Source organism: Carassius carassius, chromosome 15 (genome assembly GCF_963082965.1).
Source record: "Carassius carassius chromosome 15, fCarCar2.1, whole genome shotgun sequence".
NCBI lineage: Eukaryota > Metazoa > Chordata > Actinopteri > Cypriniformes > Cyprinidae > Carassius > Carassius carassius.
Window position 1 is genome coordinate 22,132,858 of NC_081769.1, and position 25,339 is coordinate 22,158,196.

A 25,339-nucleotide genomic window follows, 5' to 3' on the forward strand; every position below is an offset into this window, starting at 1 on the left:
TACCTAAGGTATGCCAGCCTTGAACACAGTGGGAAAATATAATACATGTAGAGTAAGGGATTGCAGATTTACTTATTTAAACCTCACTGCATGACTGATGAATTGTAAATAGTTAATGGTAAATGGTCAACTTAGGCCTAGGCCTTATAATTACTAATTCAAAAATAGTAATTAAAAGGTATCTCCTATGTAACAGTATTGTCGCAGGCATGGTCCATATTAAAAACCTGTATTTTATTGAGAATTTTTATCAACGTCTCTTGAAGATTTTAATTCCATTTAACAGTTTAAATCGCCCCATAATGTTTATTGTTGTGTGAGCTTGCAAATGCATTGTAGCCTACCATTGGTCACTTTTTTTTATTTTGATGAGACTATTGGAAATCTACAGGCTGATTCTCCTGTCTCTCAAACATCAATCCAGATTCCTATTGGCTCTTCCGCTGCGGGTCCGTCCTCCAAAAATTACGTCACTGCAGCGAACGCCATTTTGATATAGAACGCCGTGGGTGGACCAGATCGGGCACGAATATATTTCAAAATTTACACTAAAACACGTTGATTAATTGATCAGCAAACGCTGAGCAGCCATGTCATCAGATAACCAGGACACGGAGACGCATTCGGAGCAGATGGACGAGACTCAGGTGGGGATTAGACTCGGGATGCGCCTCGCTCGGTTCAGTCTCTTGTGGTGTCTGTCAGTTTCATCCACTATAATGTCTTTATGCCTAAATAGTTTTATATTGAAATGGCTGCTTGCTTCTTTCTCATTGACACTTTTAACACAGACATTTCTGACTCTTTGTAATTTGATTTCTGAACTGTCAACTGCATGAGTTGAACAAGGTGATAGACGAACATTTCACAAGCATTGAGCCTCATTTTGATTGGCCAGGGAGCTCAGACGTCACGAAATAACAGCGTTTGATTGGTTCATTCTTTCACTTTGGATGTTGTCACGCCTACTTTAACCCGATGGTGTCAGTTGGGTTGAGTGAACAAAAATAACTGGGGCCCTCATTTTTCATGTTTCCGCATAATGTTGTCAAGCAAAACTATGATAACCAGGTTCTAATCTTTATGTATTTGAACGAGCCATGTTCAGTTTATATAAAAATCAGAAACCTTCATAGAAAACTCAGTGTTTATTGACAATATTGTGCTAAAATGGCATGCAAATATGAGAAATTGAGATTCGGGACACGACCGCAACTCCCAAGTAATGTACTTGCAGTTTTTAAGAGTAGTTTTGAACATAATAGCCTTGTTTGCGCTTTTTCCAGGTGGTGCTTAATATAGCAGCTCATAAATTACTTGTTATAGATCCTAGTGAATCAGCATTTTGGACCTTATCAGAAGAGTATGTTTCCTCTTCAGATCTTTTGTATTTATTAATGCCAAACTGTGTGTAAAAATTGCTGTCAGTGGAGGAAAAAAATATAATGATAAACCACAGTTTTAACCTTTTACAAGAAACTACTTTTCTTTTTGTTCCCTAGACCCAATCAAAAACCTTGGTTCAATATCATGGGGGAAAAATAAAATGCTATCTCCTGGGTCCTTGTAGAGTTAAAAAAAAAAAAAAAAAAGGAAACCGCGTTTTAAATGCTGTTTTATGAATTGTTTTTGACTCACAGAGACGCATAGGGTGTAGCATGTAGAATTAGTTACTGTCAAGATGATTTACAAACCTGTTTTTCTTCAGTCCTCTTTTTGGTAAAACTGCATGCATATGTATGTGTCTTTTAGCCAGCATAACAAGAATTAAAGATCTGCCCCACTTGAAACACAGGCTAGTCATTTGCAAAAATGGTATTTATCATGCAGTCATAATGGAGACATGCTCAAACATCTATACTGCAGTCTATGTCATTAGTCTTCTGTAAAAGCTGCTTTTTGTTGTTTACAATGATTCAGGCCTCAGTCTAAACACACCCCCACATGATTCCTCAGCTTAGGGCAAAACAGAGGATGATTCAAAATGGAACCAGACAATTGAGGTCCTCAAATATCTGTCTTTGTGTAACCTCCTGTAATCTTGCCATGTTTTGCTGCCCTGTGCAAGACCTGAAGACCAATTTGGCTGTTTTACTGTTCAAAACAATTATCTCATCTTACACCACGAGACAGAAACGTGAAGATGTTTACAAATAGTCTAAACTCGATTGACAGAATTTCCAGACATTCAGATTGAAACCAAAATTGAGTTTCCCTATTAAAAAGGGAAGTCTGAAAACACCTGGGAATTGAATGCCAAGCTAAACAGTCTTGCTGCACCTTGCCCTGAAATGTGATTAAAGACCGCACCTTTTGGGAATTACTGAAGGAACAATAACATGATGAAAGAGGTTTTGTTTTATTGTTGTGTTATTATATCGTGGGTGTGGGATTTATTAGCTGAGTGTTGATTATTAGTTTGCTCTTTCTTCCTCTTTATAGTGGATATTTATTAAAAGGTGAAGAATCACCATCATGCCTTAATTGCCAAACTAAAATTACTGTGAAACATATTTTACTAGATTGTAATGTTTTTAAATGTAAATAGACAGGTTTTATTCAGAGGTGTGTCTAACTGATTTATTTAAAAATGTATTACTTGAATGTAGTTTAGAATTTTTGTCTAGTGTACATCTGAGATGTCTTTTAGAACCTTTTGTTAATTGTATACCATGTATAATTTATTCAGAGATCACTATGAAAATAGCATTGATGCTGAAATAGTGTTAAAAAGTGAATAAATAAATAAACAAATCTTCTTTATAGTCATGACAGTAAAACTAAACAAAAGCAAACTACTTTTTCTGTTTTATAAAGATTGTTTACATTCAAAATCATCTCATACCTCTTTAAAAAAATACTTGTAAATGGCAAGGATGCAGTAACTGATCAAGTGACAGTATTACATTGTTACAAAAAATATATATATTTCAAATAAATGCTGTTATTTTTAACTTTTCATTCAAAGAATCCTGAAATGTAATTGCAATAAAGTTTTTTTTTTTTTTTTCAGGAATCTCAGGACACAAACTCAAACCCAGTGCAGACAGAGGAGGCCAAATTGAAAGCAAGGTATCCCAGCTTGGGTCAAAAGCCAGGTGGCTCTGACTTCCTGATGAAGAGACTGCAGAAAGGGGTAAGTTCAAACATTTCAACAACATGTTTTTAAAGGCATTCATTCTTACAGATTTCTGAAGTTCCAGGTGCTTGTAATATAGCCAAAACAAACAAGACCTTTTTATTATTTCATCCAATTTCAATGCATTTTTTTTGTCTCCAGCAAAAGTATTTTGACTCAGGAGATTACAACATGGCCAAGGCAAAGATGAAGAACAAACAGCTGCCTGCCGCAGCCGGTCCGGACAAGAACATCGTCACCGGGGATCACATTCCAACCCCTCAAGACCTTCCGCAGAGAAAATCCTCATTGGTAACAAGTAAACTGGCAGGCTAACGTCACCCATAGGTTTTTGAATAAACCCTCTTACCAAACTTCCAAAACCTCCCCAGCCCCTCCAGACCAGCTTCATCAGGACTGGTTATCAACTTATTTGTTTTTATTTGTTTTTATTTGGGTGTAGAATTTTGCCGTCATTTTCGTTTCACTTCAGTAGGTCTAACCAACCCAGCTCTGTTACCCTCTTCAGTGTCCCACATAGAGTAGGAATAAACTAAACCCTCAGTACTTCAGGCCCCGGTGGAGCATGATGCACTTTACTCTGTGTACCCTGTACATCAGTGAAATTATGAACAAAACCCTGAAGACTTCAGAAAATGCTGTTCAAAAGATGCTTTTAAAGTGTCCAATAATTTGAAAATGATTTAAGATTGTTTTAAAAGGCATTGTTTCCTATATAGATGATACTTGATAGCCATTGGCCCCAGATGTACATTGTCAGCCCTCTTATTCATTCATAATGACAAATGAATGAATGTTTTTATGAGAATTTCTTTGAAAAAAGACAATTTTGGTAAAGAGTGGCTGGTAGCTGTGTAGCCTTCGTCCGCTCTTCTACCTCTCACTCTCTAAATATGGCTCAGTTGAACCAAATAACAGCTGCTTAGGACTGGATTGTTTTACTATTCTCAGCCTTCACCTTCCATGGTAGGATCCGAGCAAGAGGTTCCAATAAGGCTGATTAGATTATTGCAATCTCAGTTTTTGGGTGTAAACCGAGAATGTTGTAATTCACTGATAATAGCCAAGAGCAGAAATGGTCTTTGAATGTGGCATGATAACAAAAGGGGCTAAAGAAAATGATCTTGTCATCGCACAAAGCATGCATTAAAAGATAAAGTATGTTCATAAAAAGTAGTGGCTATATGTGTTAAATCATTAGGGCATCTGGAGTCATTCAGCTTTTATGTACACTAACAGCAGTGTATTTATTAATGGGATTAATGTGTGATATTTCACTGCATATGTAATGTGATGCAAATGACCCTTTTGATCATCTCAGATAATGACGAGTAATCATCTTGTCCATTTTAACCAAATTAGTCGATTTGATCCTAAATATCTTTGTGTTTTGAGGAATGAGATGCAGAAGGAAATTTGCAGAATTAAGCAGCACCTTTGGTTCACTTTTGTAAAATATTTTAGATCTAAACAGTCCAATACTTAAACTTGGACAATGGTACATGTTTAAACATATAAAATGTATTGGAAAACATTACCCATAGTTTGCTTTGACATGCAGCTTATTACCGGGTTTCAAATCAAAAGCATTTATACAAATTACTTTAGGGAATATTATATCCTGTAACCCATTTGTTTCCTCAATTTTCCTTTCATTTAGCAAAGTGTCCTTCTTCAGAGGGCATGAATCGATTAACCTCTGTAGCTTCTTCAAAGTCTGAGGAAGTCTGTGCAGGGCTGTTTTAAATAATTGGAAACTTTGTAGTGGATCTTAACAGCTAATTTATTCCAGGCTGTAAGACTTTGTACACTCCTTACAGAGTCCTAGTTTGAGGATAGATACTTTACTGAGCAAATCTAGACTCAACCTAGGCAGTCAATCCAGGTGTCTAAATCAGGATTTGCATAGTCTAATCAAGTTGCCCCTTCTAAAACCACATACTCGCCTACATGTGGCCTGAAGATTTAAAAGAAAGTGTGTTAAGCCATGTGAATTAACAAAAACATGTATATTAATGCATATTATTCTTGGTAAAAATAAAATACTGTACTATCACTATGTAAATCTCACTAAAAGGTGAATTACATGTAAGGGACTGAATGTGTTTTTTCATGTATGGTTGAGGAGCTGGTGGCAGTTGGCAATACATCAGGGAAATATGATGGTCTTGACTTAGTTTTTGTCACTTGATGGTATGTGTGGATGTACAATGTTTCCTTTGAGGAATGCGTTATTGCACAATGCTAGGAGATAATCTTATTTTGTGCTGCAGCCAAATTGTAAATAGTCAAACTGTGCATCTGGTGTCATAGTTGTGCATTTTGTTTTGCATTATCTGTGTCGGTTGTCTTTCCAATATACACCAAGTTTGTGTTTTATCTTTTATTTGTTAATATTGTGTGTCTGAATCTCTCTGCTTGTTGTTGCAACATATTGACAAAGAATATCATCAATTCTAGTGTAAGAAATGTAAATATTGGGGATTAGGATGCTTGTATTGTAATTAAAGAAAGCCACTTTAATTGGGTGGACTTAATTCAGACAAATCTGAACTGAAAACCTTTCCACTATACTGCAATGTGATATTCATGGTAACTACATATATTAACTCTAAATCTATAACTTAAGGCGCTCTCTGTTAGACACACAAAGATGTATTCTTTGCATACTTTATGGAGCTTTTGGTGTTTAAATATTTTTTTTGTGCCCCATTTATATATCCTTTATTGTTTCAGTTGTTTTGCCTGAATTACTTTGTGTTTCAAAGTGGATTTCCGGAACTTTCCAGAGTCATCTGGTCTCTTACAATTATATTTACATGGAAGGACGCAGTAAATCTAGATGTTTAAAATGAATACTGGAGCTAGCTATGTCTGAACTTCAAATAAAGTTTTACATTAATAACAAAACCACTGAGTGGTACTTTTGTATTTTTCTAACGAAATTTAAACGTCTATATGTGTACTTTTATGGCATTAAAATTAATTTATATTATAGTGTAAGTAAATCGTGTCTACTAGTTGCCAATGTGCCTATTCCTATCTTGTTTGCAAAATTAAATGGGGCTCTTTGTAAAATAAAAACTAATGTATGAAGCTTTGGCTGCTTGCAATTTGCTTTTCTATTCTACAACTATGTGTCACTAGGGGGAGACACTCTAAAAGCGGAAATGGGCTGGAAAAAAAAACATGGGTGGAGTTTTTAAACCCAAACATAAGAATACAGATCATAGGTTGAGATTTTTAAACCCAAACATTCTTATGTTTTGGTTTAAAAATTCCACCCTATGTTTTTCTTGTTTTCATGAACACCTCTGGTCGTTCATACACAGAATACTCTTTAATCCTACCAAACACCTAGCTGTGAAACATTTTGACGTTCAAAATACATTTTAAATAGCATATCATTACTTCTGCTGATGCAAACCCGGTGGCGTTTTACGAAGAGAATGTAAACATTCTCACTGTGACCGCTTTACGAGCAGGGTGCATTTTACGTGCAGAAGCAGTCGTTTACCTAACGTTCCCAAAAGCGCAGGCTGTGTTCTGTACGTGTTGCGTCAATGATTGGTCAACAGCAAATCAAGCCCCGCCCCTGTAGGCATATATATGTTTAAATAGTGCAAGCTTCTCCCAAACGCTTCCGCCTTGCAAAGTAAAATGTAACGTTAGTAGATCTGAGTGTAGTTTCAATTTCGAAGCACATCGTTTAAAAATTGGATTAAAAACATTAATGTAAATTAGAGAAAATGTTTTCTGGGAGTAAAGTTTCAAACGACAACGGCCTTTGGCCATGCATTGGAATAGCAGCTCTCAACGTCAACAGCAGCTCGAGCGGGTTTGGTCGCAAGCCACTGGTAATGCCAGAACCGAAAGCCCAGAACCAGTTGACAGGGAATGGTCTTCAGGGCTCGGTACCATCCTCGCCTGAGACGGACTGCGAGGAAATAAATGATTACACTTCCAGCTACACCGCTCTGGAAATGGACACGCGACAGATTATTGACAGTTTCTTAAAAAGCTTTACAGGACTCCCTCATTCTAAAAATGGAAAAAAACAGGTTCTGTCTACGATGAAGCGGGTTGTGGACAGTCTCGTTGTGAAGCACGAACTGGCTTACAAAGGTAATTTCACAAGTAACGTTACTTCCTTTTAGTAAGTAGCGCTCTACGGCTTCCATTTCGCTTTGTTCCATTATGTTTATGGGTTGATAAGAGCAGGGCAAATATTGTTAAAGAGTCTTATGGCAGCCTCACCCTCAACCCACGTACCTGGCCTGGCAGGTTGCGCCACTTCTTGCCACGTATTGCTACATTTATGAGCCAGCAGTAGCCTTTAACATTTCACTCTTTCAGGTATGATTGCACGGCTGAATGTGGAGCAGAAAGGAGAAGATGTGAGTTTTGTCAAGACCGTGGCAACAGAACTCTTCAGCGATGGCATCACAAACTGGGGTCGCATTGCCAGCCTGCTGACTTTTGGGGCATTGGTATGCAAGTTTCAAAATGATAGAGGACTTAGCAAGTGTGTGACTCTGGTGGGGGAAGAGATCTCTTCCTATCTTCTCACAGACCAACAGAACTGGCTGCTTAAAAACAAAGCATGGGTGAGTTGTTTTTTTTAAATTTATTATTATTATTATTATTTTATACCCCTCCATGACAGGGGTCCCTTATTTTGAGTTTTCCTTTTGTTTGTAACCTGTACTCACCTTGTGTATGTATATATATTTTTATCCCTTAGGATGGCTTTGTGGATTTTTTTCATGTCCCGGATACAGAGGGAGCTGTGAGAAACACATTGATGGCCATTGGAAGTGTTGCAACATTCGGAGCTGCACTTGCTTATTTAATACGGTGAATCCAAATGGACTTTGTGACAGATATTGAAAAAACAAAAAGGACTCAAAGTGAACTTTTTTTTTGGTCTTCTTGGAAACATCGAAGAGAAATCTGTTTGCTTTTTAGTTTCAATATTTTGTCTTTTTTTGGATCTCAAATGTATATAAAAACTGGTTCAAATCAAAAACTATTTTTTTATTAAAAAGTTAACTTTAAAATGTTCAGATCACAATTGCTGATGTGCATGTAACACATTTAAAGCCAGTTGTTTTGTGCAGTTTACACAAGAATCACATGTTAAATTGTCATTACACATCCGGCAGTGTTCTTTATGCTAGAGTATGATATACTTGGCTAAATTGGGAATTTTTAAAAAGCTGTACATTAAAATTCACAATTATTTGTTGCAACTGATTTTTAAAACGTTAATGAGCCATTTTAGTACAACACATTCACATTTTCACGATTTCACATAGTTTCAGAAATATTCTTTTGCGATTATAGTGCACATGTATATCACATATGATTTTAGGTGCTGGCTTTGGCTTAAAGTAAGCTTTAAAGCTTTTTTTCTAAAAGCTTATGGTGGTTCTGTTTTTGAGTCCTAAGCTTAGGACTATGATAGCTAACCACAAGGCTGCTAAATGTTTTAAATGTTTTCATTGCAGATAGACATTTTAGATACATTTGAAGTTTGAGAAGGACATTGATTTGAGAATGTTCATTGATCTTTTTCTGTGAATAATGTTTTCCTAACTGCAAATTAAACTTTGTTTTAATATTCCTAGTTAATGAATCCCTCACCACAGTTAAATGTGTGGCTAGGTAAAGTGCAAACTGTATGTGCTTTATTTAGCGAATCATCTGTAGCTTCAAAGGTTTGCTAACTTTTCATCTGTAGCTATGTAACTTGCGCAAATGGTTAAAGAGTTTACAGTTTCTGTATATGCTCTTATTGAGGCTTTGTGAAAAAGGTTGCACTGTGCTGTGGATATATTTTAGGAAGTTTATCAGAGTCCCAAAGAAAATGATGTTCAGTATGTGAACACCATTCAAGGTGGGAGGAGGGGAATTCATGCATCTTATTTCAAAGAGTTGATCTTGTTTGATTAGTCATGTTGTTAAATCACACTGTACCAACTGTAGGACCCACGCATCTTAATACTAAATATACATCCCCCTTGCCATCTTTCTAGCTTTTGCCATAAATTATTTGTAATCAAATCTACCAGCCACTGATGTTTATGATTATCTGTACGACTATGTTGACTGTAATCCTGGCTCAAAATATATTTTTATTTTGTCACCTATAATCTGTTTTAAATTATTTTATTCTGAGAAACAAATAATAGCCCAAGATATGAATTCCTTTCCAGCTGCTCAATGTGTAAGAGGAAGCATGACATTGTAAATATGACCTCAGTATGTCATTGTGTTCTTATACAGAGGAAGTTCGTCAACTGATTTCTTAATCTCTTTGATTGCTCTACTTTTAGCCTGAAGCTGCTGAATGTAGCCAGTTTGGCTTGATTTTTTTTATGTGGAAGTAATGGTTGCTAACATCATGACTGTCACACGGTTTTCATGATTAACTGATTCTGTACTTTCGTACAGTGAGTCACTTTTTAACGCTGAATGGCCATAGTTTTAAAATCACATGAGGCTGAAAGAAACATCAGGCTCAAAATTCTGGCTGAAAATTACTGTGAATGAAATCAGATGTTAGTGGCTTATATGGTAATGTCCACTTCCTTAGTTAATGACATCCACTGCCTATTAGAGGTCACAGGAAATATCTCCATAGTAGAATGGCATTCATAATGCATTGACATTCTGGAGATATCTTAAATACTTTGCATGCGTGTACCTCATACCCTTGATAAGGAAAGGCCAGGTAAAGAAGGAAATATCATGAAGGCTGTGGGACTCCAGTGATGGTCCAGTCTATGAACATCTGCCAGAGAACCTATTTAATTAGGAATACAGCCTGTATAGGCTTATAGAAAAGAGATGTGTTTGAGACACATTGTATGTTTCCTGGTTTATGATACTTGTGCTCAATGCTAGTGGTAGAAATAGTTTTCCATGGGTTTCACTGGGCTTAAACTGTTTCATTAGCATTCTCACGTTTGACAACTTAATTCTAGAAAAAAACCCTAAATGAATGCCCTAAAGGAACAGTTCAACCAAAAAATCTTGTTTTGTGAAAGACTTTCAAATATGACAGAAGCAATGATGACAGAATTTTAATTTTGGGTGGATTGCCCATTTAACTCCTAAAGCCAGAAATTTGCCTATCAAAACATCTCATACTGGTATTTTATTTTATAATAATAATAATAAAAAAAAACCTGATTTGCAAAAGAATCTCCTGATAGAACACAGCTTAGTCCTTCATTAGTAAGAAGTCTGTATTGTTTTTTCAGGCTAAGCTTGACAATATTTGTGCAAGTGTTCTTGTTTGCTCAGATTGGCTTTGTGTCTGGTTACAGGCCATCCGGGGGTCTAATGAAGACTATGGTAATGACACACACAGGGCCTCACCTGATCCTCCAGCTCACTGCGGCAGCACCTGCTGTGGTTACCTGAGCCTGGTGACACATGGCTGTTAAACTCAGTGGAATACAGGTAAAGCCATGTGACAACAAATGTACTTATCTGTACAATCTAGATCTATGGTAGTTCATGGGTTGTTCAATTATTATTACTTTTTTAAGTATCACACAACAGATATCTGCAGTAAGAGGTTAAAAGCCATTTGTAAAAGAATTATTTGCTTGGCCAGTGTTCTTGCAGTTGTAGGCTCTTAGGCTTTTTAAAATAACTGAAATAAATTTGCAAAGTGATATGAAACAATGCCGGTGGCCCTGCATGATCATTTACCCATTATTGAGCTGTTTAACTTCATCAAAGTTTAAATAAATAAATTTAAATCTAAATAAATTTGCGAAGTGATATGGAACTGTAATGTGGTCAAAACTGGAACTACTTCAACAGTGCAGTTATTAAAAAACATTAGAATGCCCTTCAGCCAATAAGAAACAAGCATTCTAGACTGTGTTATACAATGGACTAATTAGTGTGGGAAAAAAATCCAGTGTAAAGGGTGTACAAACAATGGGCATATCCGGACTGCATGTAATGTTAGAAACCACTTTGTTAGATGAATTGTCTATTAATTTCATTGAATGTGGAACAATAGGAGGAGGAACATTCACTTTGTTGTAAAAAGAAAAGCAGGCAGAAAAGACCTAAATAGCACTTAATAGAAAACCTTTGGTGTTTTAAAAGCTTAACCGAGCTTGTGTTATCTTAAGTAACATACATTTTATTAATTGTTTTATTTAATTCTGCTTGCATGCGTGCTGGGCTTATTGTGTGAAACACACTGTTTCCTAAATAACAGTTGTTTTAATCTTTAAATATCATACCAAACTATCTACTTTGGCCAAACTCACATGTTTTGCAGGGAAGTTGGTTGGCCTGCTTAAACAGTGACGTTTTTACATTTATCACTGTTTTTGTTATTCTCTCTTTTTGTATGTAGTTCCTAGTATTTAGCTTTCATGTTCTGGTAATCTTGCTGATAGAAGAATTCATAATCATGATTGGCCACTGCTGGATAATCAGATTTATGACCTTTCCTCTACAGCATGATTCCACACAGAAAACGTGTCATTTCCACATGCTGTCATAAAGATAACCATTCTAAAATCAGAAAAAGTGTGCCACCCTCTGACCCCTCAGGTGATGGTTTTATGCGTCATTTGTGTATTTAATAAACATTTCCAATATTTAATCATTTGGTTAAATGGTTAAACAGTTTCTAGTGGTCTATAAAATATTATTCTGACTCACTGTTAACTTCGAGTCACCTGACTTGTGACTTGGATTGAGTGTTCCATGGTTTATTTACTGTGTACACAAACGCATGAGGTAAAACTCACAAGGCACATGTGGTAGGCTGTCGAATAGCATACATGGTGTAAATAAATTCATTTTATCTCATCTGATTTCCCTTATTCTGACTCTTGATCACGTTTTTTTTATCTTATGGAGACTTCCGTCCTGGGTCATGTATTCCAAGCACATGTAAATGTCATACAAATTATGTCCTTCCATTGTTAAAGCTTTTATACCAAGGTATTTATACAAACAGATATACAGATACCCAAGAATGTGATTTTTTTTGGAAGGATGTGCTTGGTTTGTCCGACATGTTGATTTATGTTACATTGGTGAGGCAACCTAGGGAAGTCGTGGCCTAATGGTTAGAGAGTCGGACTCCCAATCGAAAGGTTTTGAGTTCGAGTCCCGGGCCGGCAGGAATTGTGGGTGGGGGGAGTGCATGTACAGTTCTCTCTCCACCTTCAATACCATGACTTAGGTGCCCTTGAGCAAGGCATCGAACCCCCAACTGCTCCCCGGGCGCCGCAGCATAAATGGCTGCCCACTGCTCCGGGTGTGTGCTCACAGTGTGTGTGTGTGTGTTCACTGCTCTGTGTGTGTGCATTTCGGATGGGTTAAATGCAGAGCACAAATTCTGAGTATGGGTCACCATACTTGGCTGAATGTCACTTCACTCACTCACTCAACTGGACATTTTGTACTATGCTATTAATGCTGAGGTTTCAATTAAATGCAATCTTTTAAACAAGCAAAAGAGTTTAAAGTATATTTTGTGTTCTTATTGCATGTAACAGTGTTTTGATTGTTAATAGAACTCCAAGCAAGGGGTTAAAAGAACTGTTTACATAGAAGAAGTGCCGGGTTTAGCCATTATGGTAGAGTAATTCTTAGTTTTAGACGCCAGCATGTTTGTGGAGAGATTTTCCTCTTAATCCTCATCATCACTGTAAACCTGCTGACTTTATACTATGATGTGTGGTTGACAGGCAGAAGGTCTTTACTAGTCTTTAGTGGTAATGTGGTCTGGTCTGGTTTTGTTTGGCCTGGTCTGATTCTGTTCAGGCTGTAAAATGTTTGAGGTGAAGAAGGACAAAAGTTTGTTGACCTATGACACACATTCATTGTCAAAATAACTTACTGACTCAAACTCAGAACATATGAGACTGACTGTTTTTATGAAACAGGTAGTGGTCAAAATGTGTGTATTTGTTATGATTTATTATATACCTCTAGAAACTGTATGAAATTTGGTTTCCACCAGGTTTGAGCTTATTAGCATGACATAAGAAATTAAATACTTAGAGTAAGTGTTAAAAAAAAAAATCAGCTTTTATGTATAGCCTAGCTTTTAACCATATATATTTCAGTTTTTTTGAGGAATAAAAAATATTTTTTTTCTCTCAAAACTTTAGCTTTTTGGTGATGTATTACCGCAATTTATGAAATAAAAAATTTCATCCCAAGAAAGCTGAATAAATAAGCATTCCATTGAGGTGTGGTTTGTTAGGATCGGACAATATTTGACCAAGATACAATGTGAATACCTGGAATCTGAGGGTGCAAAAAAAACTCAAAATACTGAGACAATCTCCTCTAAAATTGTCCAAATGAATTTCTTAGCAATGCATATTACTAATCAAATATTAGGTTTTGGTATATTTATGGTAGGAAATTTACAAAATATCTTCATGTAACATGATCTTTACTTAATATCCTAATTATTTTTGGCATAAAATAAAAATCGATAATTTTGTTTATAATAATTTTATTTATTTTTTTGCCTATTGCTACAAATATACCCCAGCGACTTAAGACTGGTTTTGTTGTCCAGGGTCACATATATAATAAAGGCATAGTCTGCTGCCATCCTGTCTTTTCTGAGAAATAAAAACCAGTGCCAGTAATACTTGTGTCTCATCCTCTTTTCTTCCTAAATGCTTGTAAGTAAATTATTTCACGAAGCATTTACTTTCACTTTTGCTTAAGATTCTAGTAAGATTAGCTTCTCGGTAAAAAAACATTCAAATGCTCAAAGAAAGGACAACAGTCCTGTAGTCTATGCATTATAATACAATAAAATAACTATAATATAACTAACTATAATATTTGAACATTTCATATAGTATATATAAAATAAAAGCTCTTCCAGACAAATGAAGAGAATATATTGAATGCCCCTAAAATACAGATAGACGGTAATTGCCAGCTGTTGTCAGTTTCTGTATAGGGCCGCTGTCCTGCAGAGTTTAGTTCCAACCCTAATTAATGATACCTGCAGCTAATCAGTGTCTTCAGGATTACTAGAAGCTTGCAGGCTGTTTTTTTTTGCAGCTGGTTGGAGCTATCTGCGGGACAGGACTGGAATTTGACACGTGTCAAGGATGACGTTCAAGATCGGTCCATAGACTGAACACACACTCTATGTGGCTTGTACTTTGATATGTAAGATTTATCTGTCTACCAGAATGAGGTGTTTAAAACTGAAACTCTTCAATTATTACAAGTCATCCAATCAATATTTGGTAATCATTATGTAATGGATTTGTATTGTTTTGAGATCATGTGACAAGGGGAAATTGCAAATACAGTTTTATGGAATTTTTCTTCTTTCAGCTGAGTTCTCTTTTCTGGAATTTTAAAAGCTGATAATTATAGTGATGTCTGGATTATTTGTCACATGCTGTCATATGAAAATCGAGAAATAGATGTTGTATTTTTTTGTGGAAAACTAGATAAACTTTCTTTCTTTCTTTTTTCTTTCTTTCCCACTATTAAATCCAATGTATACAAGTGTATACAAACAGAGATCATTAGACTCTTCTTTGGGAATGTGTAAAAGGAAACTGCCAAAACCACACCCATTTACATCCAGGAAGGTCTTAGAAAACCAGCATTCCCCTTTACTTATATTTGTCATTATTTTGCATGATGCAAAGTTTTATATTTGTTGTGTTCTGCATTCAGTTTTTTATTATATTCCCAATGTCAAAATGCATGTCTGGAAAAGCAGCCTAAATGCAAAGTGTCGTGTCTGCAAAGGTGTTGACAAGGAGTGTCTTGCTGCAGCATGTTTGTTCTAGGGCGTGTAAGATAACTCTGCCTGAGAAGAAATGTAAATGAGGAAACATTTCACTCTGACTAATAAATCCTCAGAAGTTTTATGTTGCAGATGATAAAATGTAAACACATGCAAGGCATGATAAATATAAAGGGATCATTTTTCACCCGTCAGATGTTTTGCATGTGCTGCACAATATTATAAATAGGCAATAGGTTGTCAGCAGCCTGCAGGTGCCTTTGTTTCTTTACTCAAACATATGAGCATATAATCAATATAAAGCTTGCTATTATGCACAATTTTTAGAGTTTAGAATTTATCATTATTATTATTATTTTTGCTGTTGCAAAAGTACTCAAAATTAAAACAAGTGGCTGTTTTTTACTTTTTAAAAACTTGCTATTACAGGTTGGGATATTTGTAAATTCTTTTTTTGTTTCATGAGAGAATAGTGTTCAAGAGAATTATCAGACGCTATATACAGTATTCTATGTATATAGAAATAATACATTCCAAATGGTCTTTTTATCAGGTTTAAACATTTTTTTCCCTTATCCACTTTATCAATTTGAGTGGGGTGGGCGATAACCTTAGAGTCTCAGATGCTTTGCTGGATTTAAAAAAGTTAAATGTTCATCCTGCAACGTGATCTCACTATTATTTACAGTACGTAAAGTGTGGTGGTAAATCTTTAGTATATTCCAATTAACATGGTCTTCATTGTAAACTTATCTGCCTTTTGCAGATTTTGACTTTTCTTGTTTTGTTGAGGAATGGTTAGGTTTAGAGACTCAAATATATAAATTTAATAGTAAATGAAACTATACAAATTTATTACACAGCTCTCTGGATTATGTGATTCTGATTGGTCAGTCATAACACCCCACAGACTTTGCTTGATCTGTGTATATTTCTCTCCTGATTCAGCTGAGATGCCCTTATCACTAGAGAAAGCAATATTTTGGATAGAGGACTCATATTTTAGCCGAAACCAATGGTTTGAAGTAAAAATACCCTAATTTTGGATTTATTTCTTACAAGGGTGCACCTTTTTGCTTCACAAAATGTTAATTGATAGACTGGAGTCTTGTGGATTACTTGTGGATTATTGGGATGTTTTTATCAGCTGTTTATATTTATTCAGCTGTTTGACCTCTCATTCTGATGGTGGCACCCATCCAGTGCCATGAGTCAGTGATGAGATGGCAAATTTCTCCAAAATTTTCAGATGAAGAAACTAATGAAAATTACTTATAACTTTGTTGAAATGTCTGTGTTGCACAAAAGATTATCTTGTACATTTTAAAACCATGTTTTCTTCGTGCAGATCAGAAGTTGTGACCAGCTTCAGTACTGTGATGCGTTTCCAAATGAAACAGCCAGATGGTTGGAAGTGAATGGTTAAGGATGTTCTGCTCAAGCTGATGTCTTTAGAAAAGAAACAACATTCGTATAAGATAATTTTCAGATTTTGATTTTGTGTGTGCGTGTGGATTCACTTTCATAGATCAGTTGTTTTACCACAAGACTAGTAATATAGTAAAATGCACTAACAAAGTAAACTAATTCATGCAGACCCAAAGATAATACACAGGCAAGATTATATAATAATTTCACCCCAAATGAATAGACTGCTTTATGTCTGCATATTCCTCAATTTAAACTAGTGTCCAAATCAACAAAAATGTGCGGGTTTATGTACTAATAATACAAATAATAAGATCAGGTTGCATAGTTCCTTGACAAAGTTTTCAGGTGGATTTCTCATGTTTTACAGTCTGCAAAATAATCAAGCTTAAAAACTTCAGCATGTTGCAAGAATTAAGCCCAAACAACATTGAGCTCATGTTATTTATACTAATAGGACTCTGACCTTGAGGGAGAACTTGACAGTAACTGTAAACACGTGAGAGCTTGTCACTGCTCTTTTCCCACGACCGACTCTTATTTCAGTTGATCCCTTTTCTTTTTCCCATGCAGGGTTTAGTTTCTTACAAACACATTTCCAAGCAGGGCTTTGTTGTCATTTTCACCTGAAGCATTTCAATATCTCTGTACATTCATTGGTAGTATGTAGACCTGAAGTTTCGAATGCTGCTCTAACCTCACAGAAATGTACCATGTACACGGTAGTGAAACAACTTCTGTCACTGTACAGTTCTTGTGATGTCACCTACAGCATGACACAACTTGTCCTGTTTTGTTTGAAGATACCAGGTTGGCCTAGTCTGATCTGTTTGGCAATGACGGCCTGATGTTTTGATGTCCTTGTTGTTTGGCATTCATTGGTCTTCTTCCCACACCTTTCTGGGAAATGAAAGCTGGCTGCTTCAACCTTGGAGTTTTAGTTAGTAGCTGTGGTTGCCAGAACGTTGTGATTTTACAGATTGAACTTAGATGTACAAAAAAAGAGGATTTTATTAACTAATATAATGTTAAATACCTACTGAAGTACTAAAATCAGTTTCGTACCTTTACACTGAAACAACTCAAAATCACAGGTTGTAGGCTATAATAAGAAAGTCACATGTAGAATCAAAGCACATCACACATTCTGTAGCTTTCCCACAAGTTGAGGTAAATATATGAAATTCATACAAACGAATACAAAACACTATCATGGTAACACACAACACTAAAATGATCCAGAAAAATTTCATTTAACAACATAAGATGTAACACAAAACCCAAATCTAACCAAATAGCTTTTTTACAGTTTCTGTATGTACTTCCTGTGCAACATTCCCTTCATTCTATCTGTTGTCTTTTTTTTTGTCATTGTCATTGTTTGCATAGTCTTGTGAATACTTTGTAATTGTCTTTTGCGTAATTTACTTTTAAAATAGCCCCCCCCCCTCAATTAAGGACACATTTTTTCATTGTTCATTAGAGGAAAAGAAAAGCCTGTTCATTTCACTTCTGTGTTTTCTTACCAAATCGATACAACCATTCTGATTCACATTCATTTGCATGTGAAAAGAAATTTCATGTGAAAACAAACAGCATCTTCATTAGACATGACAAATGGCAACCACAAAGCTTTAAGAAATATCAGAGACTGTTTATATCAAAAGGTGACAGACACAGCAAACTGATTCATAAGTGGATGTAGAGGCCTGTGTAAAGGTTATCTTGTTAGTAACTTTAATAGTTTCGTTGTGTGGGCGATGAAGGATACGTGGATGTTATTTGATGAGGTTAGTCAGAACAGTCTACATGCCTCTAAACATGAGTGTTCAGCCAGGTAATATGACTGGTATGTGTCGCACCCTTCAAACGAATCTGGATTTGATGGCTACGTGCCTGAAGGAGAATACACGTTGACTTCTTTCTTTTCAAAGAACTGAAGCAAATTTTAACCAAAATAAACAATACAATGTTAATGAGTCAGTTTATCACTTTTGTACACTGTGGAAAGCTACATTTGCACTGTTGGTTTTAAATTGTGTCTTTGCGCAATCAACTTTGAAACGTTTCTGCTTCCTCACAAATAGCCTGGCAGGTTGGGTATTTAAGAACATCATGTGCTTGACACATTCAGCAGCTGAATTGTCGGTAAGGGGTGTGTATATCAGTGTATGTTTGGATGAGATATGCCTTGTCATTTTAACTGCCCACCTTTCAGTCACTTGTGCCTGCTGTGGTGTTTACTTCTGTATGCACTCTGATACTGGACACTTTTAAACAGATTTATGGCAAATTTTCACACTTTGGTATATCATTAAATGTAGATTTATTCAAGAAAGGTGATGCTGTTGGTAAATGAGTTTACTGCCTGCTTGGAAGTTTCAAATATCTGCATTGATAAACTTTTCCAGAGATGTTATATATATAAGTGTGCAAATATTTTCAGTTTAGAGTGGCCTTTAATAATTGTTATAATAATAGTTAGCGTGTGTCTGCCATTTAGCTTTTTTCCTGTCCCACAGGATGCATCAAACTGATCAAAAGTGACGGTAAAGACTGTTATTTCTATTCATTAAAGATTCCTGAATTGAATTAATGGCTACTGAAAATTCATCACAAGAATTTATTAATTAAAATATACTGAAATAGAAAATAGCTATTTTGAAGTATAATAATATTTCACAATATTAGTCTACTTACTGTAATTCTGAATAAATGATCACAGCCTTGGTGCAAATTATTATTATTTTTAAATCTTACATGATAACTACTAACTAACCATTGAACTATAGCTTCTCTTGAGTGACAGCTTAGTTATGCAAAATTTTCAACCCTGCTACCTGCTGAATTTTTCTATTTAATTTAATTTATTTAATATGTATTGGTACAATTAACTATTACACAACAGTACATCAATGCTGAATGCGTTTTAAGCTGTATTTAGATGCCCTAAATTGGTAACAGTTTTACAAAAATGGAAAAACAAACAATTTTTTAGGTAGTTTAACCTTCTGAGGGTTGAGCACAATTCCTTATGCAAACCATTTGTGGAAATATTTTTAATTTTTGAGAGTTCCAGCCCTATTTTGTTCCTTATTTGTGAAAACATGCCAGATAAATTAAGTTTAAAAAGCATGCTCATGAGGAAGGAAGCTTTAGTCTTGATCTGGTATATTCTTCTCTCTGCTTCAGGAAAAACGAAGTCATGATGGGAGTGAGCTGTGGGCTGGACATCGGAGACATTACGTCAGCATAGATTCAGACAAAACAGGTCAAAACATAAGTCCGTTCTCTGAACATGCTCAAACAGAACCAGTGGCCTTATGTAATGTTACGATGGAATGCTTTTGCCATTCACAATGATGCAGAAGGGAATGACAGCCCAAACAAAAGCAAACTAAACCTAATTTATCAACTCAACAACATTATGCAACAGAAATACCTTTAAACATACATGTTTCTTTGAGATTTGCTCTACCGATTACTGCTAACTGGGTCAAGCACAAGTCAAACTGGACTAGTTTGTGTTCTCAGTACACTGTGTTTCTCTACACTTACTAATTGTATAACACTGGATAACAAACCTTTATAAGGAAACATTTATCCACCATTTCTGTCTGATGTCTAACATTCCTGTTATTTATCATTTCCTCTGATCTAATCTAGCCTCTCATTTCAGCGGTGTGTGGTCAGTGTACCGAACTGGCCTAAAAGGGGGATATGTTACACCCCCACAAAGCTTGTTTCCCGGCAGCAGCATGTTTTCACATTCCAGAGTTGTGAGATCATATTCCAATTCAGCTCTCTCCTGAATGATATCTATGTTCAGAGCCCCAAACAACCCCATTCTTCATATGGTACCAATCATGCCGCCCACGATAGAGCCTTTGAGCTCTGTACCGCACAACAACAACAATAAACAGACTCCAGTCTGTAAACACTATAGCACTGTCAGTGCAGTATAATTCAAGTTAGTTAGGGGGAGCTTAAATTTCTTCTGTGAATGAACATACCCCTTCTCAGTTTCACCAATGTTTTTGTATTCTAAAGAGACTGCAGGAGGGAGGGAGAGAGAGAGAGAGAGAGAGAGAGAGAGAGAGAGAGAGAAAGAAAAGGAGATGAAAGCCAGACATCAAAGAAAAAAGAAGCCAAATGCCAAAGTGCTCATTGAGGACAAAAGCATTATTTTAAATGCCGAAACCCGCTCAGTCTCCACAGGCATTCTAGAATCAGCTGGTTCACATGATTTTTAGGGCTGTTCTAGAACTTCAAGTTCTGAATAAAGAATGGTTTTAATCTGGCAGAAGGAAGCACTACATTTCCATACCTTGGAACCAACATCTTCCTTATTCCTTACTTAAATGCTTTAGCACACCTCTGCTGTAAATAACCTTTGGCGTGGAAGGAAGTGAATGCATGACAGAGTAGGAATTTAGACCATTTTAACAACCTTCAAAACAAATCTGCTCGCTTTTTGAGTAACACAGCGAGCATACATTTAAAGTATGTAAACTTTGTAGGATGGGGTTTATGGGTGTGCACATGTTTTACCTTTGGTTTTCAAATGAATGTAAATAGGTTGAGAAGGAATGACATTGAATGTTTGCTTAAAACACACACTGCAGCTTTGTTACAAGGACAATTGGGTTCTGTCAGTGCTGCATGCAGTACTTTCCCAGAAAAAAATAGCAAAAGCATATTGTCTATGGTAACTTCAGAGATTAAAAATACAATGAGCACCGTTTTGGTATATTACACTTTATTTATTGTTTAAAAATCCCTGCATAATGGTCATCAAAAGAAAATTTGGATATTCTTGTGTGGCTGGATGAACAAGAGGGATCTGCAGGGTTGGTGATAGATGTGTACTTTAACCTTTCACAGACCAGGAAAGGCAAAGCAAATACGGAACCATGGAATTCACCACTTGGGGAATTCTTCTCACAACCAAAGAATGGTATATTTTAATCTTTGGCAAGATGCAATTAGTTAAGGTAGATTTTAACTTTCTAGTCCTGTAATGAGTACCTGTCTCATTTAAAGAATTACAGTTTGAAACAGTGTTGTTGTCTTGTATTAAATTAGACTTTCCTGTAAAATGAGTGGTGGTTCTCTGTCTCAAGGTTTTTCCCATGGACTTTTGCTAATTTTTTTTAAACCGTTGAATTGGTTTGCGTTTGGCATTTCCCCCCTCAAACCCACAAAGGTAAGTCCCCAGGCATTTGAACGACCAATGGCCAACAGCCAATTTTCACATTCATTCTGCTTAAAATATTGGTCTTCAAAATGACTCATGCCTTTAATAATTGACTGGCAGCAAATCCTTGTGCATTAAACAATCGGAGCTACTTTGCTAATCTGAAGTATGTCTCTCATTTACTCTGTAGGGATTGATAACTGAGTGGCCATCTCCACAATTATCAGTCTCTTTCAGAGTGACTGGCCTAGGAAAAATGGTCTGCATGCATTTTTGGACATCATGACATGCCAACGCGCAAAACAATGACAATGGAAAAAAAATTATTCACATATTTCAGATATGTATTATCTTAATCATAGATGGCAACATCTATGATTAAGATAATACATATCTGAAATATGTGAATACTTATTTTAGGGTTTCATTGAGTATTTTAATTTCGTTTTGACTTAATGCTATGCACAAATGGCATTGCCAAATCATTAAAAAGATAAAATTAATAAGATTTATTTTAATAATATTTTCAAAAATATATATATGAGTAATTCCATGACAGGAGTTTATAGCATTTGATGAAGTGCACTACACAGTTTTCAGAAGAGCCAAGTTCAAAAGTTGCCACGTTCTACTCTAAATTAGCAGTCACAATTTGTTTTTTTTATGCTCCACCAGATTCATCTAGTATAACATAAACAGTTAACATAGTGTTTGGTTATTTTTCTACTATTTATAGAAACATCGTACTGCTGACACTTGGATGCTAATGATCCATGATGACAACTAGATGACAACAACGAGAACAGCAGCCATATTTTACTTAAGAATTAACCAAAATATTTTTTTAAATCAATTTTAGTTCACATATTTCAGTTTATGCACACTAATAAATCGTTTAATTTGGTAAATGCTGCTTTTTGTGAGTGGAGATTTTGGTCAAATTAAAACTCTTTATCCAGTAGCCTACTGCTCCAAAAGCCTGGAAAAATAATGGAAAGATTTTCAGATCAAATCATTTTGTGAAAATGAGAAAACCTGTTTCATAGAATTTCATTCTGTCATTTTACTTGGTTACGTTACGTTACAGCTGTTGTTACGCGAGAGTTCAGCAGATGAACTTGAATAATTAGGCTTGTTTGAGATGCGCCTTGCCTCGCCTGAATTGTAAGCGAGAGTAGGCGGCTGCAGTAAGGGGAGGAGTTAAAAAAGTGCAGGCAAGCCGGACACTTCCTGAATCTCGCTGTGTTGTGGACTGCAAACGTCAGCAATGGAAGAGATCGCGTTCGCGTTCTTTATCGCAGACGAAGTGGATGCAATTGAAATACCACTGCTTTTGCACGAAGATGGTTATGATGAGGAGAATCACTTAAGGTGAAGTGCTCATTACTTAAAATGGCTTTTTCAGTAAATAGTAGGGATATAAATCTATCTGGTCTTGGTATGTTGCAAGTTGAATAGATCTAATGAAAATAAACAGTCCAGACTGCAGATAATTCAGCACTAAATAAAATAAAGGTTTAAAGGATTTAATTAAAACGTAAAATAAATGTTTTCTCTCTCCTAGGAATGTCCCTAAAATTCCTCACTTTGTTGAGAATGTGGTCCATTTGTACAGTCCTTCTGAGTTTCAAAGTCATTTCAGACTTTCTAGAGGTCATGTGGAGGTATGTAGGCAAACAAAACATCATGTTAGGCATATGCTCCCCCCATGCAAATTCATGTGTCCATGGTTTTATTATATGATAACTATTTTTTTTCTCTTCCTAATGCAGGATTTAATTAATACACTTGGTCCTTTTTACATGAATAAACAGCAGACTAAGGTGCCGCTGACAAACAGTATACTTGCCTCTCTATGGACTCTTTCCAACCAAGAGTCCTATAGAGGAGTGGCAGACAGATTTAACATAACCAAATCTACAGTTTCAACACACCTGCATGATTTCTGTTCTCTTGTAATAACACATTTGTCACATTACATCTCCTGGCCCAGAGGACAAGCCCTGCACATATCACAGTTAGAATTTGAAACAGCTGGGTTTCCTAACACTGTCTGTGCAGTTGATGGATGCCACATTCCAATAGTAAAACCGCACTGTGAGAATCCTGTGGCCTATATCAATAGGAAACAGTTCTATTCTGTAATTCTTACAGGATTCTGTGACAGTCAGCGGCGGTTCTGTCATGTCAGTGTGGGTCACCCTGGTAGTTGGCATGATTCAAGGGCATTTCGGTTGTCAGAGGTAGGCCGACTTCTTGAGGAAGATCCACATTCCCTGGTTCCTGAGGGCATGCATATAATTGGAGATTCTGCATACCCTCTCTCGCTTCAGCTTATGAAGCCATACAGAGACAATGGCCACTTGACTTTCAGGCAGAGATGCTTCAATAGGAAACTGAATTCTGCTCGTGTAGTTATTGAGCATGCATTTGGAATTTTAAAATCAAAATTCAGGAGACTCAGATGTCTTCACATGAAAAAAGTAAAGAACATTTCTTCTGCAGTCACAGCCTGTTGCATTCTTCATAACATCTGCCTGAAATCCAATGACCAAATTGACGAGGATCAGCAGGCAGATGTTATGGAGGATGAGCCATACCCACCAGAAGCCCACATTCACAATAATGCTTCACATTATAGAGATGCAATCTGTGGCCGCCTGTGAACATCACATTTACTTGTTCTACCTTCAACAATTCCCTCCATTAAACTTATCTTAAGAAGGTTTTTGATTTAACTGTTTTGTGAGGTGGTGGATGGGATTGTACAGGATTATTTTAAGCACTTACTATCAAATGATTGACATATATTCTGCTAGTCAACCACTGTCCCCTCTCTAGGGAGGAATGTTTGTGTTCTCTATAATAATGATGTGATAAGCAATAAAATGATGATACACATGGGAATGGATTATATGGTTAAACTTTATTTTTTAATAGATCGATTATCATTTCCTGGGATTTACTGATTTTTTTTAGTTGTTCAATGATTTCTCCAAGGCAGGTAAGAGATTTTTTTTCAAACATCCTTCTCCGCCTCTCTTTAAGCCTTCTTCTGCGTTCCAAGTCAGGCCGCACTAGTGACTCTAGAGCAGCTGTTCTCCTCTCTGAATGCGCTTCATAAACTTCACAGAATGTTGATGCTGTTTGTCTCCTTCTGTGCATTTCTTTGGAGGGCATAGCAGTGGAGGGACCTGGTTGTTCTTCTGGGAGAGGCTGTTCTTGGGAGCCTGTGGCCTGTGCAATTGAGGACTTGGTCTGGGATGAGGTAGTGTTGAACAGAGGAGTCGAGCAGATTGTGCCTGATGGTGCACTCCCAACTCCAGATTTCCCAAATAAGTCTTCCATTTCCTTTGAGAAAACATGTAAAACAATGTAAATAGAGATGCTTTAGAAATAATTTTTTATGTAAACCCAGTGATTTGCAGTAATTTCAATACAAAAAGCACACCAACCTTGTAATACTCCCATGTAACTTTTCCCTCTCCTGTTGACCGACACCGGTCTTTAGCCCTTTTGTAAGTAGTGATCATGTTGCCAAGTTTTTTGCGCAATTTTTCATTGCTGATGTTGTAACCTTTTTCTTTGAAGGCTTGCTCCAGCTTTTTGTAAAATGCTATTTTATTTCTGTAGTACAAATGCAGATACATTTGTGTGAGGTCAAGCAGCAGCAGCGTGGTCCTGTGTGTGAATTCTATGAAAACAGCCGTTTAAAATTGTGAAAGATCAACTTTATACATATTGGATATTAGTTAACTTTATACATATTAGAAACAGTGCATACCTT

The 25,339-nt window shown here is 36.2% G+C and overlaps 2 protein-coding genes across 2 annotated transcripts; both read left to right on the forward strand.

The window, feature by feature from the left end:
- The first annotated feature begins 470 nt into the window (after nt 1-470).
- Nucleotides 471-6,235, forward strand: LOC132158563 (alpha-endosulfine-like). Its single transcript, XM_059568009.1, has 3 exons — nt 471-647; nt 3,014-3,136; nt 3,281-6,235. The coding sequence occupies exons 1-3, from the start codon at nt 591-593 to the stop codon at nt 3,452-3,454; spliced, it is 354 nt and encodes a 117-aa protein (XP_059423992.1). The 5' UTR covers nt 471-590; the 3' UTR covers nt 3,455-6,235.
- Nucleotides 6,236-6,754: 519 nt separating this feature from the next.
- mcl1b (MCL1 apoptosis regulator, BCL2 family member b) lies at nt 6,755-8,391 on the forward strand. Its single transcript, XM_059568019.1, has 3 exons — nt 6,755-7,264; nt 7,496-7,746; nt 7,884-8,391. The coding sequence occupies exons 1-3, from the start codon at nt 6,889-6,891 to the stop codon at nt 7,998-8,000; spliced, it is 744 nt and encodes a 247-aa protein (XP_059424002.1). The 5' UTR covers nt 6,755-6,888; the 3' UTR covers nt 8,001-8,391.
- Nucleotides 8,392-25,339: the final 16,948 nt, after the last annotated feature.